General features: G+C 41.7%; 2 protein-coding genes across 2 annotated transcripts in view; one reads left to right on the forward strand and one right to left on the reverse strand.

The window, feature by feature from the left end:
- Positions 1 to 14,016, reverse strand: part of dock2 (dedicator of cytokinesis 2) — a 100,978-nt gene that overhangs the window by 41,412 nt on the left and 45,550 nt on the right. Inside the window, exon 26 of the mRNA XM_085362612.1 lies at positions 10,065 to 10,160. Within this exon, the coding sequence (XP_085218738.1) occupies positions 10,065 to 10,160 (96 nt within the window). The remainder of the gene's footprint in view (positions 1 to 10,064; positions 10,161 to 14,016) is intronic.
- On the forward strand, positions 215 to 8,039 carry insyn2b (inhibitory synaptic factor family member 2B). Its single transcript, XM_085362624.1, has 3 exons — positions 215 to 1,794; positions 4,303 to 4,377; positions 7,856 to 8,039. The coding sequence occupies exons 1-3, from the start codon at positions 215 to 217 to the stop codon at positions 8,037 to 8,039; spliced, it is 1,839 nt and encodes a 612-aa protein (XP_085218750.1).

Consider the following 14,016-nt stretch of genomic DNA (forward strand, 5'->3'; position numbering starts at 1 on the left):
ATTAATGGAAGAAAGTTGAGAGTCTACAGCTTTATTGGATATTGAATTCCTTTCTCCAGCTCCCTAAAAACTCTTTCACATAAATTAATTTGGGTAAACAAGAGCTGGAAACATCTTGGATTGCGCTTAGATCTAATCTTGCTGGCGGCTGATGTCGCTGCTTGCCTCCATCCCTTTCAGCTCCTCAGGGGGCTGAGCAAGCCTCCAGAGGAGTATGGGCAGGAGGGTGGCTGACCCAACAAATCCAGTCCCTGCACTGGGAGTTCCCCTGGCGGGGGGGCGATGGGGCCCACTGTGCAGTGTCGGGGTGCAGACATCTCCCAGACTTCGGACTCTCCCCTCCATCAAACGCCACAGCAGCCAACCAACCAACACACCTCGGCTCCTCACCATGGCAACAGACAAAACAACAACAACAGCAGAGGCAGGGGGAGTTATCAGAAGTGACAGCAACAGTCTGCCGGTGTCAAAAGAGACATCTCAAAACGAGATCAACAGCCTGACACAGGACGACATGGGGTCACAGGGATCAGGCAGTGGAGTTTACTGCCAGATCAAAAACATACGGACAAACCCAAAGGACACGAGAGGTAAAAGGACAGCTCGGTACACAAATGGCAGTGTGGTAGCCTCTGATGTGGTGGGAGGGGTTTGCAGTGAAGCCACAGAAGGTAAGGAGCCTGCCCAAGAGAGGAGAAGGGTGCAGTCTCTACGAGGGGAGGGTCATCGCACGGTGTTAAAGACAGTAAGCGTTTGTACAACTGTGCACGCCACCCCACCTCGGCCCTGCAGATTAATGACGACTTCTCCGCCTCGTCTTTGTGGGACATGTGGGAGGAGACGATCTCAGATTTCGCCGTGCACTGGTGCATGTCGCAGGAGGGCAGTTAATCAAATAACAGCTAGCCAGACTTTACCTAATCCGCCACGGAAACCGCCTGTGGCTCCTAATCAGTCAAGGAACAACTCTGCTACTATGAACTCCCAGTCTTGCACCAAAAAAACAGACACAGCCAACACACAGCAACACACATCAGTAAAGACTACTCAATTATCACAGCTGTCGCACACTATACCAAAAGCGCACAGTTCACACTCAAACCACGCAACACACACTCAGAACAAAGCCAAAGATTCACAGCAGCACATGAGGCCACACTCTGCAGAATTTACCTCTTACAAGGACTCCTCCACGCAGACAACAGATACACAAAGTAACACAGATAGGACCACAGCTGACATGCATACACAACAAACACACACGCCAACTTTAGAGGTGATAAAATCACACTCAAATGATGAACGCAGTCAAGTTGTGGCTCAAGGCCAACGCACTGATGAAGAGTCACATCAGAACACAGTAGCCCGTATTGCTTTGAAGTCTCCAGCTCCTTCCTGTCACAATAGCTCAAAATCTAGCACCACCCCACCTCTTCCACCAAAAAATTGTCCTCTATCCACTCAGTCTAAACCAGCCACATCTGTAGCGCAAAACAAAACCCAGGAGACCACAAACGTACCGAAACGATCCTTAGAACGGATCAAACTCAAGGACTACACAAATCAGAAGAACAAATCATTCGATGACCACACTCTGCCTTGTAAGACTCATATGAAAGCACAATGCAATGGGGCACCGGGAGGACTTCTGGACGGACATGCAGTACAAGCACCACGTGGATTGGAGAAGCAGCTGCAGAGTGTGGAGGAGAACCTGCTGTCCAATCAGGAGAAGATAAAGGTGCTTCTCAACGTGATTCAAGACTTGGAGAAGAGCAAAGCCTTCACTGAAGGGTGAGAGAAGGGACTTAGGAAGGAAAATAACTTGAAGAGAGAAGGGGAAATAGGGGAATGGAAGAAGGTAAGAAGGAAAGGAAGAGGATAATCTGAGAATAAAGTGTGAAATGAAGAAACATAGATGTCAAGACAGAATGAAAAAGGGAGTGATAAAAAGAGATAACACATGTAAAAGGAGTGGTAGAGGCATTCACCGCGTGAGCAAATGTTTAAGCAAGAGAGAGGTGATAAAGATGAGAAAGAGGGGTAGAAGAGAGGGTGCACTATGAGTGAAAGAGATTAATAACAGAGTACTTTTAAGTTTTTATAGCTGGCAGGCTTTCAATACAGTATATTAGATTTTTAAATGCCACCAGTGTGGAGATCCAATGTGTGTACACATGTTTGGAGAGAGTTGATACCTACCAGCAGGAGGTCAGCGTTGGCTTTCTTGCATTTCCTTTGAGTTTGAGAGCATGTAGCCCCAAACAGACACTACTTCTAAGCAAACAGAACTAATCAGTTACTCTTTCTCTCCCCTGCTAAATCTTTGATTCTTAATTTCCTCCTCCCTGGCCACATGTTCTTCCTCTTCCCTCCACACATAACAGCTGGTCTTTCAAAAATCCCCCTCTTCTCCACTGCTTCTTAACCCGCTTTTAGTAATTTATCCCTCTCTTCACCATCAGCCACACACCTATTTTTAATTAATACCTTCCCACTCCTTATCTTTCGCTACACACTTCACCGTAAAGTATGAATCATATCTTCAACTAACAACTGTGAATCACTCCTGTGCCTTCTCATCTTCCCCCCTTCTCCTCTCCCAACAACCTGTCCATCACTCTTCCCTGCTGTCAGATCTTTGCTGTCACACTGTTTTGTTTTGCTTCCTATTCTTCACCTCTTCACCACCCTCTTCCATTTCACCATTAAGTTAAAGTCTGCACCTTTTTTCCCCACCCATAACCATTACCTCTCAACTATCCTAAAACTGATGATTCTCCATCATCACCTAAACTCCCTGTGTACATGGTTTATTCTCTCCCATCCCTCCTTATTTTTGTCCAGCGTTAAGAGAGGTCTCTGGCTGCAGTCTAATCCCTTCAGATTACCTTGCAATTAATCTTTAAACTGCACAATAAGACACATAAAATCAGTATTCCAGCTGTCTTACCCCATCTTTGTTGCTGTATAATGTGCATTCATGCTTCTGTTGTGTGTAAAGGCTTTTTTGGGAGGATGCCCATGTATCATGCTAAGAGTGACAGAAAAACAGATAGACTGAAAGTCAGACAGAAGAGAGAGGGTAGCTATTGAAAGATAGGAAGACATTAAAAGAATGAACATTAAGAGAAGCAGCAAGTAATAGAGGGACTGCATGAATCTGGTGCTGTGCCAGAAATGAAAGGACTCTAAGTGGGCTGCTGTGATAAAAGTGTCGGCTGAGCTAAAAGGTTGTCGCTGTGCTCAGCTCCTTGTCTCGTTTCTCTCCTGAAGCAAAAACTTGTCTTCTCATGCTGTTGTTGTCGTCTTTGATAAAGACTGGTGGGGGAGAAAAATGATGCCAGTTACACAGTCTCACTCCATGTAATTAAAATGTCAATTTTATTGACATAAATCAGTTACTTTTTTCTCTAAATGGTTCAACTGAAGGCCAGCCAAAATACCTTGGCAAAATAAAGTATTTTAATTGGGAGGCAGGCAGTACAAGCCTAACAGATATTTTTAAATTCCAGCTTATTTTCTAACATCTAAACAGTGTCCTTGGCTCTGTAGTCTCTTTAGTCTTGTTCAGCCTTGATGCAGTTGGCATGTGTGCTCTGCTGTTCAAACTAGCCATCTAAAATGAAAGACAATAAGCTTACTTTCACTATGCCTCTAATTTAAGGTAATAATATCTGTGCTATGTGACGTGTGGCTCAAAACCTGATGTACCAAGACAGTTGCTGCAATTTTTTTTTCCTGCATAGAATAGTAAACAGGCAGGTACTCAACCATTGGGGCAATCCTGGTAATGTCCTGAATAGTGTTACTGGGGCACATTGTATGCACTAAACATCACAACTATTTTGTGCCCTTTGACAACACGTAGACAGCATGTCTGTTGTTGCTGCACTGGGTACGTGTCCATGGAGAGAGAAATAACAATTCTGACACCAGCGTGACACCGCCACGAAAAGCCCAGCCTGCTGTTTGTGCAAAATAATCTTTCACTATTACAAAAATGAATATTGTTGAAGCTTGGCAGGATTTCTTTCCTTTTTTGTTGAAGTAGCGTATCTAAAAATCATATATGCTAATGATTAAAGCAATCGTAAATATATCAGAGTGGTTTACTTAAGCGGATTATAACAAACAACGCATGCACTGTATGCCTACATAGAATTTTGTTTAGATCATTACCAATCAAAACACTACAGCAAAAATTAAAAACCAGACGTGTAACTGCCATCAGCATTCACGGCTCTGTTCAGTCAAACTGCTTTCATGTGTGTAAACGTTTTACATTTGTTGTTTCTGCAGTCGCAGCTCATACAGAACTGGTCAGGACATAAACAACTGCCCCACCTGCCAAAAGACAGCCTGCATCATCTACAGGTAACCTAATAAAGATAATGATAATTACTGTATTATATAACACACCAATGACAACTAATTCTTACCTGGAGCTTTAGAAATAGCCATGAAACTTCTGTAAAACTGCATGCCTCTCGTAGGATGCAATTTCCCATTGTTATTTCTTCAGCCTTTCCAGGTTTTTATCACTTATTCAGCTTTTTTTGTTTCATTACCCTTTCTTCCTGACACCCTGCTGTCGCTGCCCTTTTCTTCCACTCTGATTATTGTACCACTCATACCATACACTATTATAAGGAAAAAGAAACTAAGAGTGATTGCTCTTATAAATATTAAAATTAATACTTGCTGTACTTTGCAGATTAGTGAAAGATGCTCTACCAAGGGAGGATATTTACACACAAAATAATGCTCTGTGCAAACAAGGATATTAATTCAACATCTAAATGATCAGTCCAGTTATCATGCTTGACTGACCTAAATAACTAACTGCATTCTTAGATCCTCAGCAACTTGCAGAACTGCACTGCCTCTTATCGCATACTGTACTTTAATCCTCCTGTTAGCTCCACATATTCCTTCTCTCTCTCACAAATGTTCACATAAACATTTCCATTACATGCCACTAAAATCTCTGTCATTTCTTCTTTTTTTAAACAAACTCCTGTCTACATCTGTGCCTCATTCTGTCTGTCAATCGCCAAAGCTCTAATCACCTCAGTGTGCCCCACTTTCACCCTCTACTCTTTCTCTGCACTGCTCACATAAGCTGGAAATGTAGGTTGCATGTAGCTTCATGGATAAAACTAAAAGAAAAGAAGTATTTACAGACCAAAGCTAGGCTTGAAGTTAATTCTGCTTGTTTACAATCACCTACAAATCTCCCTCGCAGGCCTCGAGGGGATAAAGACAAGTTTTGCGGGGTCTTTACCTCTTCAGTTCTCTTTAACTCTCAAAGCTACTTGCCTCAAAGCAGCCCCACCTCTGCATCTACTTTCTTATTGTCTTAATTGCAGACATGCAAATACAAACAGGATAATTAATCCAGCACAAAGGGAAATCAACTTTTATTTGATTCATGTGCATACATATTTCAAACAAACAAAAAAAAGAATATATTTCATGCGCTTTGAAATATGTTAATGACTTGGACTGAAAGGCAGATTCTCCAGCCTAGTCATATTTCTTCTCGTGTCAGTATGAGTTTGTCTCAAAAACAGGGGTGGAAAAAAAGAAAATCAGCATATTTATTGTGACATACACACAGAGAAGTCACAACTACACGAGCTCTGTTTGTTTGATTGGACAATAATGGCCTTATCAAAACCCTAGAGGACTCTGGGTAAAGAGGAGTGGAGATGGCATAAGAGACACCCAGGCAGAGGATGAATTACGTGTGGGACTAAAACATTCATCCTAATGATCTGTGGTGAAAAAAAGAGCTTTTGACGTGGGCTGACTGCCTGAAGATGTTTTGCCATCGTCTGTTTTAATTAATCTTTACAATGAGAGACAAGAGGGAGAGGAACTTCTGACAGCTCCTCTGTTTTTCCTCCCAAAGCTTAAACAGCTGAAACAAGCAGAACAAAACACATATGCGCACCTAGAAACTAAAAGTATTCTAATACACACACAAGTCTCAAATTTAAACAGATGTATTAAGCAAACAAACCAAAACTTTAGCCCTGATCTCCACATTTTACACCTCATTTTAAAAACATAAAGGTTTTGGGTTTAGCTGTGTCTCACAGGGATGAAAGACGCCGTAGCACGCAGTCATACATGCACGTAAAAAGATGCTGAAGGTGACAGCTTACACAACGAATTAAGAATAGCAGCTTTCGCAGCTGTGCAGTAAATCCACGAAAAATTGTGAGGGAGTGAAATAGGTATGGGTAGAGAGAGGTAGAGAGCTATACTGAGGTTTTGAGACAAGGGGACGTATAGAGAGACCTGACATGGAAAAAGCTTTAGTTTCTAAAACAAGACAGACTGTACCGTAAGTGGATGTGGGGCAGGTGCCATCCTTTATCTTTCTTTATATGTATGCTGTGTGGCTTTGTTTGTGTATATGTGTCTCGGTAGATCTTCTTTATCAATTATTCATGCGGCCATCTCCATTCCTCTGTGCCCACCCAAGCTTTTACTTTCTCCTATATTCACTCATTCCGTCTCTCCCTCCATCACTGCGCACTTTCTCGGATAGCCGAGACCTTGCTGCCCTCCCCTCTTCATATCTCCAGTGGCACTCATCTTGTCCTTCTTTACTTCCCTGTCTTTTTTTGTTTCCTCTTTTACTATGCAGTGACCTCTCTGCCCTGTTTTATTAAAGGTCGCCTTTCTTTCATTTAGCCATCCTTCGATCTCCCCGAAGATTCTGTCTCTTTCCTTTCTTCTTTCATAAGTCTCTGCATGTTTTTCTTTTACTCTCACTCAGCCGTGGGCTTTTGAGGAAGATGTATGGAGATGGCAGGGGAGCACGTCTGTGTTTGTATATTATATGTTTTTGAGTGTGTGTGTGTGTGTGTGTGTGTGTGCGCGCGCGCATGTGTGTGTGTCTGTTTGCTGGCATACAAAAAGAGGGAAGGACTGGTAGTCGTCTCCGATCTGCCTGCCTCATCATGTGCCTCATTAACTCCAGATGCCAGACCCTATGTAGCTCCACCCATATAATCCAGCTCAGCACACACACGCACACGCACACACACACACACACACACACACACACACACACACACACACACACACACACAAGTTACCAAATGGAGGGAGAAACTCAGAGTCTGCTACACTATGACCTGCAGCGATGGGCACTTCAGAGAGATGGTGAGGGGAAAAGAGCACAAGCGAGATGAGGGGTGGAGGGGGAATGGGAGCATAGAAAAAGTAAGCCACGAGGGTCTGCTTTGAACATAGAAGAGTAAAAAAGTTCCTCCATTGCTCCTTCTTTTAGCTCCTCCATTGTGCAAATGCTCTTCTTCTTTCCTACTCTCTTTTTCGTTCTCCTCCCACTCCTCTCATCTCACCAGCCTGTGATCTACTGGTGCATGAGTGCAAAAGAATACTATAGATGTGAAAAGAGTACTGAGCTGAGACACGTGTGAAAGAGTGTGTGGGCTGATGGCGCGTACACCAAAATTAAGAACATATGAGTTTAAACCTCCATAAAAACTGCATTATGGACAGTATTTAAGGTGTTGTCAGCATTTCTTGATGTCACTAGGTCACCTTAGCTTAGCTGTCTCTAAACCCCTCTCTTTCTAATCTCTCTTTCTGCCCAGTAGACTTCCTCTTGTTTTACACAGCTGTTCACCATCTCCCTTTAACCCCTACATTTACGGTATTCTCTTTTTGTGAGAAAGGAACTGAATTTAAAAAACAAACAAACATCTGGCTTGGTTCACATTAGCTCAGTCTCTAAATCATGCTTATAATGTTTCTCACTCATCTTTGTCTCCTTCCTCTTCAACTGCCTTCTCCATTTCTCTCTCTCCTCCAGTGTGGAGCATGATTTTAGACAGCAGGAGGGACGTTTCCAGGGGGTTATAGAGGCCCTAGAGGGGGAATATGATGTGCCTGCACCAACTCTGACCAAGCCGACGCCAGCCCCGGCATCCTCCAGTCGCCCCAGTACCAAGGCACGGGTCAAGAAACTGCGCAAGAAGTGTTTCTGGTGGCTCTAAGCTCTAAGAGTTGGAAAAGCCACAACTGGCCTTCTGGGCAGCAGGTGCAGGAGCGGATTATATTTCAGGGGATCCAAGATGTTGCGGAGTAAAGCATGTGGGTGTGCACTGAGCTTAAGTTTAAATTCAGAAGGTGATCTTTTCTGAGCAGAAAACATGGACTGTGAATGGCACATTTTCCACAGTAACCAATCCTGAGCCCTGTACACCGGTGACAAGGTAGAAAAAAAAAAGGAAATGTGATAAAGAGGGAGAAGAGGACAAAAGAGGCTGTTAAACTTTCTTGACTGCTTGGGAGGAAGAAGGTGAAATTTGCAGAAACCAGTATTTGCTGGCTAATTTGAGATTACGTTTCGCCTGACAGTGAGGACAGTGTTTTTCAATAACAAATCTGCTGCAGACAGATGAAGCATTGTCACTCTAGACAGCATACAGTTTGTCACTTGGCTCAGTGGCTATTTCAACAGATGGACAGATGTACGAGCTGGGAATGAATCGTTATAACAGTTTTGGATAAATTACAGCAATAAGCAGGGGAATGTAAATGAATGTGAAAAACAAAGGAATATAAAAATTAATTTGAATGCTATGTTTTTGGATGCTGGACAGACATAATTTGAATGTAGCAACAACTGAAGCACTTGAAGGATATCATGGGAAAACAAGCTGATGAACTGTCTGGACACACAGCTTGCTCACTGAGTCATCAGGATTTCACAGGGAAAGTACAGATTGTATTAAGAAAACATTAACAGACAATGTGATACACAGCTGATTGAAGACTGACAGCCTTTGTCAGATAATTAAAATTTCTGTCAACCCTGAGTGACAGAGTAATCGATTCTCTCCTTTATTATCATCCAAAATGGAAGTGTTTTGCTGCAGTCTCAATTGTGTTTCAAGGATCTTTACACACGTGTGCATTCGAACGCATGCACTTAGTGGCATTGACAAGCGGGCATCAGTTTACACATACAGCATACTCACTGAAATACAAACAACTGACTCCTCTCTCACACAGTAAACACTCAATACATTTGTGAACCAGTGCAAACTAAGAACAGACCTGTCAATCCATTTTAATGACTGGCCTGTTTAAATGTTGAGTATCAATATACAATGTATACAGTAGGCACCAATGAATTGTTGTTTTTCAAAATTTACCATTGCACAAATTGTGCAGGTGAGTGCTGTGTTGGTACAACACAATGTGAAGCTTTAGAGAACAGGAAGATAACCAGAAAAATTTATTTAAAAAAACCTGAAAAGGTTCAATCTCTTTCTTAATACCAACAGCACACTTCAACTTAATCATGTAAAATATATCAGACAATCATTTCAATATCTATATAGGTGTTCTGTAGCATTCAGGCCACACTTGCCCTCCTAATCAACAAATATTAGTGCTAAACTTTAAATTTAGGTTAACAAAATATACAAAATGAGTCACTAAGGGTGATGAGTTTTTGAAGATTTTTTTCCCAAAGGGAAACAATATATTTGTAAAAGCATAGCACAACTGGTAGATAAACAGAAATTTTTGCAAACAGCATTCATCTGGACATTAATTTTGTACACACAGACACACACACACAGAGCATTCACAACCTGCTTTGTTCACAGCAGTTTAGAGCTTAACAACTGATCTCACAAGGGCGTCCTTCAACTGCTTATGGCTGTACAGTTGCCACCAAATACAATCCTGGATGATACTACACTTAGTAATTAACCAGTTTATGCGCAAAATGCTCTGTCCCTGCATTTTCTTAAGCTTTCCCATGACAGTGTGTGAGCCCTCACGATCCCTCTTGTATGTGCAATAAAATTGTGTATTTTAAACAAAATACTCTGCTGTCAACATATTTTGTGTTTCAAAAACAAACTGAATACCATAGCGGAGTAAATTAAGGTGCTTTCTTGCAAATCCTTTTTGATAAACATGGTATCAGCAGGGAAAATATGTCAAGGACGCAAGACAGAAGGTTTTAAAGAGTCCACCATATGTCCTACTTGTAAAGTACTTACAATCAGAGCGTGCTCTCGACCCATGGTGATGACTGTCTGGTTGATGACCCGTAGCAGAGATACTACAATGTCTTGGATATGTTGGAAGGTGTCCCCCTGATAGCAAGTCAGAGTATAGGTGTATGGTGGAGGGGAAAGAGAAGCACAGAGAGAGGGATATGGAGAAAAACACAGAGATACACAGGAGATTGTTAGATTTTCTCAGATCAAAAGAAAAAAAATAGATACACAGACAAATGCAGAGCAGCTCTTGCCCTTTTCAAACATTATTCACTCAGGCATAACTTTAGTACTACTTGTGGGGATACCCCAGAACTTCTTCTCTTTACAAAACTTAAGATTACTTGAGCATTTTATCTGTGTAGGTGTTCTGCCCTTGAATTAACTATGCTGAGCGTGAAAACAGCCAGAATTGCAGAGTACAAATCATGGCTATGGTTCTGAATGCACGGTGGACCAAACACTTGAAGAAAGAGAAAAAATGTTTTCTGAATATAAAAGTTTAAAGTCTTTTAACTTTTCTGAAATGCCTCACCAGGACATTTACTTAATCATCCTCAGTGTAGATGAATGAACTGCAAAAGGATTTTTGACACGTGAATGTAGACTTTTTCAGTGCAGACCTACTTTCCTATTCCTATATTTCCATTCCCTTTGAAGCCACTCCCCTGCCATGTTTCTTTTTCTTTTATCCTTCCAGAATTAAACAAAGGGGATAAAATGTTTTTAAGAGTTGATCTCTGTGCCCAGACCTGTTCAGGTCAGATGCCTGTTTAAACCTTAGAGAAAGTCTGCAGGTTTAAAGAACAAAAAGCTCAAAGCCTAAATATTAAACTGACTCGATTCAAAGTGTCCCAGTAATGTCAGCTCTCCTTTAATTGGTCTTGTTCCTACTTTATTCAGTGGACTAACTGCAGCTGGACTTGCAGGGTCATTTCTGACCTTGAAAAATAATATTACTTAACTTAACACAGCCTTACATCTATACATCTATACATATTATCATAAAAGCACTTCAGATAGCACAAATTATTCAACTCTCAGTGTACATTTTACTTTATATACACTTCATGAAATATATACATTCTGGAGGGTGATTTTTAATGATGAGTGCAAAAAAAAATGAAGTAGCAAAAACTGCAGTGCAACTCGAGGCTTTCTCTAGACTCCCAGTCAAACTTTGCAGCATTAAAAAGAATATTTACAGCCTGAAAAAAACATAAAAAAATCAGTTTGGGCCTCTATGGATATTTCCTCCTTTACACCAACTCTGAGTGGGGTCATTTTTTAAAAACTCATCCACCTGGATAATTGAGTTAGGGGCGCGGTTGTGTTGATTGACAGACGTTCTTGACACAAGCAGCTGGAGTCGAATGGCATTTGCTAAGTCTCATTCACTAGTTCACGTGTGTGTGTGTGTGTGTGTGTGTGTGTGTGTGTGTGTGTGTGTGTGTGTGTGTGTGTGTGCATGCGTGTATAGCTTGCTGTACTTTCCAGATTCTCCCATAAGCTTGCATCTATTACTGTGTACAGAAAAAAAACCTTCAGACTGCAAGTTAAGAGAAATGCATACCAAACAGGAAAAAGGCATCTCTTGAAAGCATATATGTATATGTAAAATATCTAATCTCATTATGGATCCAGTGCATGTGCACAGGGAAAAAAGAAAAACAGGGACACACACAAGCACACTCTGCCACAGTAAAGGCGGTCAATGGACGCTGACTCAGACTTGCCTGGGGGTAGTAACTCACCAATGAAGCATCGGCTACATTCAGACACACCTTAGTACTAATACTGCAGGGTGCATCTGTGTGTGTGTGTGTGTTTTTAAGCCCTTGTTAGTCCCAGTGTGTGTGTCAGTTTGTTTGTGTACGTGTGTTTATTTTGTGTGTATATTCCTGTATGAGGCGTTCAGCAATGCATGAAAAGAAGAGGGAGGGTACAAAAATAACAGAGGAAGGTAAAAAAATTAAATAAGTCAGCTTCAAAGTTTTATCAGTGCAGCTGTGTGCATGTGCAATGGCCTGATGGCAGCAGGGTCTGATGAGAATCAGGTAGATATGATTGTATCACATGAAATGCGCTGACTCACAGCCAGAGGACATAGACAAAATAAACAACTGTCTAAATGTGTGTATGTCATCTTGCATACTATTTCCATCTACCTCACACACACTCATATAGTAAAACTGAGGCACAGCTGTGGATCCTAAATAAGCTTAAATCTTTTTAGCTCACTGTAGGTATTTTGGTCCCCTGGAAAGGGTTTCTCAGAACAGGAAGCTGAAAGATGAGAGTCACAAATGCTCCTTTCTTCTTCTAAAGTTTCATTTCTGTTTATCTCCAACTGTAGCCAGCTGGTTTATCTTCTCCCCGAGCAACTAGATATAAACTGAAAACACTGATTTGCCGTTATAGAACAGAAAAAAGCAACATTATCATATACAAAAGTTACTTGTGAATACATTCAATGCAAACTCTTCCAGAGATATGAGCATATGTCTATAGTGACATCTTCTCTTCTATCTCCACTCCTCAACCTGTATTTCTCCCCCTCTCTTTGGTTCGAAGACATCTGTTGTGTGACAATTTAATCAGGTACCACCCAGAGCGAGGAAGACAGAAGGGTGAAAAACAAAGGAGACAAGGAGCAGAAAAGTAGAGAGGAGGCAAAACTCATCTCCTATCACCTCTTCCTCCTCTACTTCTGTTGTTTTTCTTAGATCTTGCACCTGTTTTCTGTCTCCCATGACTATTTTTTCATTGTAAAACACGGTTGACACATTATCTATGAAATCACTGTGTGTTTAGTTGTTAATCCTCTGTTTTCATATTGTTTGTTCAGCCTCTCTGCATGCCCATAAACAGTGCTCAGCCTCAAACAATAACGTCATTCTATAGCAAACTTTTTTGTCCTTGTGTAGTTTGATGGAAAAACGCTATGAGGCTGTGCGTCACTGGTTTTGTGATCCAGACAAGACCGAATTTCAACTTGTGATGTCCTTTCAACACTCTGTCACCACCTGCATTTGTTTTCATATCTCAACCACCGCAAATTCATCTCATCAAATTCACTCCACTCCACTTCATTCATTAACTTGCTCTCTTCTCTCACTATCTGTCTTCCACTGGCACATGCTTCATTAGCTCATCCAAATAAATAGAGCCAAAAAAGGCATACCTTCACTTCAAAGACTCGGCATGCTGTCAACAACTTGCAGAAGCAATTAAAAAGCCTTGAGCTAGATGCTGGTGATCTATTTGTTTTACATTTATGTATGTGTGTGTGCGTCTGCGTGTTTATACAGTATTAAGTGTTGAACTAAAGAGCTAACTGCATTTTGTTTCAACATACAAACATGCAGCAACACGTGCGAACCAAAATCAAATAAATTCTAATTGGTCAAGGCTAGGGATGGGTACCGGTGTCCGGTGCCATGATGGCACCGATTCTGACATAAACGGTAGTAACCAGACCGAAAAGCAGCGCACATTTCGGTGCTTTATTTCGGTGCTTTTTTTTCCTGAGCTGTGATACACTTCTAGCCAATCATTTTACGTTTCCGAGGATAGTAGGCGGGGCTAGGTACGTACGTTCTTTTATGCAGAGCTACAGATTAAAAATGCCCAAAGTGAAGCGGTCAACAGTCTGGCTGTACTTCACAGCAAAAGATGCAAACTCAGCAGCCTGCAACAAGTGCTTTAAGCTGATACTGTCAAAGGAGGTAACACCTCGAATCCGATGAAACACCTGGCGACGCATAGCGTTTTTTTTCTTCAAAAACCAAGAAATGCGCTGTATTTGATAGCTTGCTGCGAGACCTCACACCGAGCGCATCTACTGCGGTGTGGTGCCTGTTATCGGACCCGGAGTTAGCAACATACCCAAAAACACGAAGAGGAGAGTCCTGCCTCCTAGCCCTGCCAGTGTAGCAGAAATGATGATGGA

This window comes from Diplotaxodon limnothrissa, linkage group LG2 (genome assembly GCF_057381915.1).
Source record: "Diplotaxodon limnothrissa isolate DT_005_m linkage group LG2, D_limnothrissa_male_GT1.1, whole genome shotgun sequence".
NCBI classification, from domain to species: Eukaryota; Metazoa; Chordata; class Actinopteri; order Cichliformes; family Cichlidae; genus Diplotaxodon; species Diplotaxodon limnothrissa.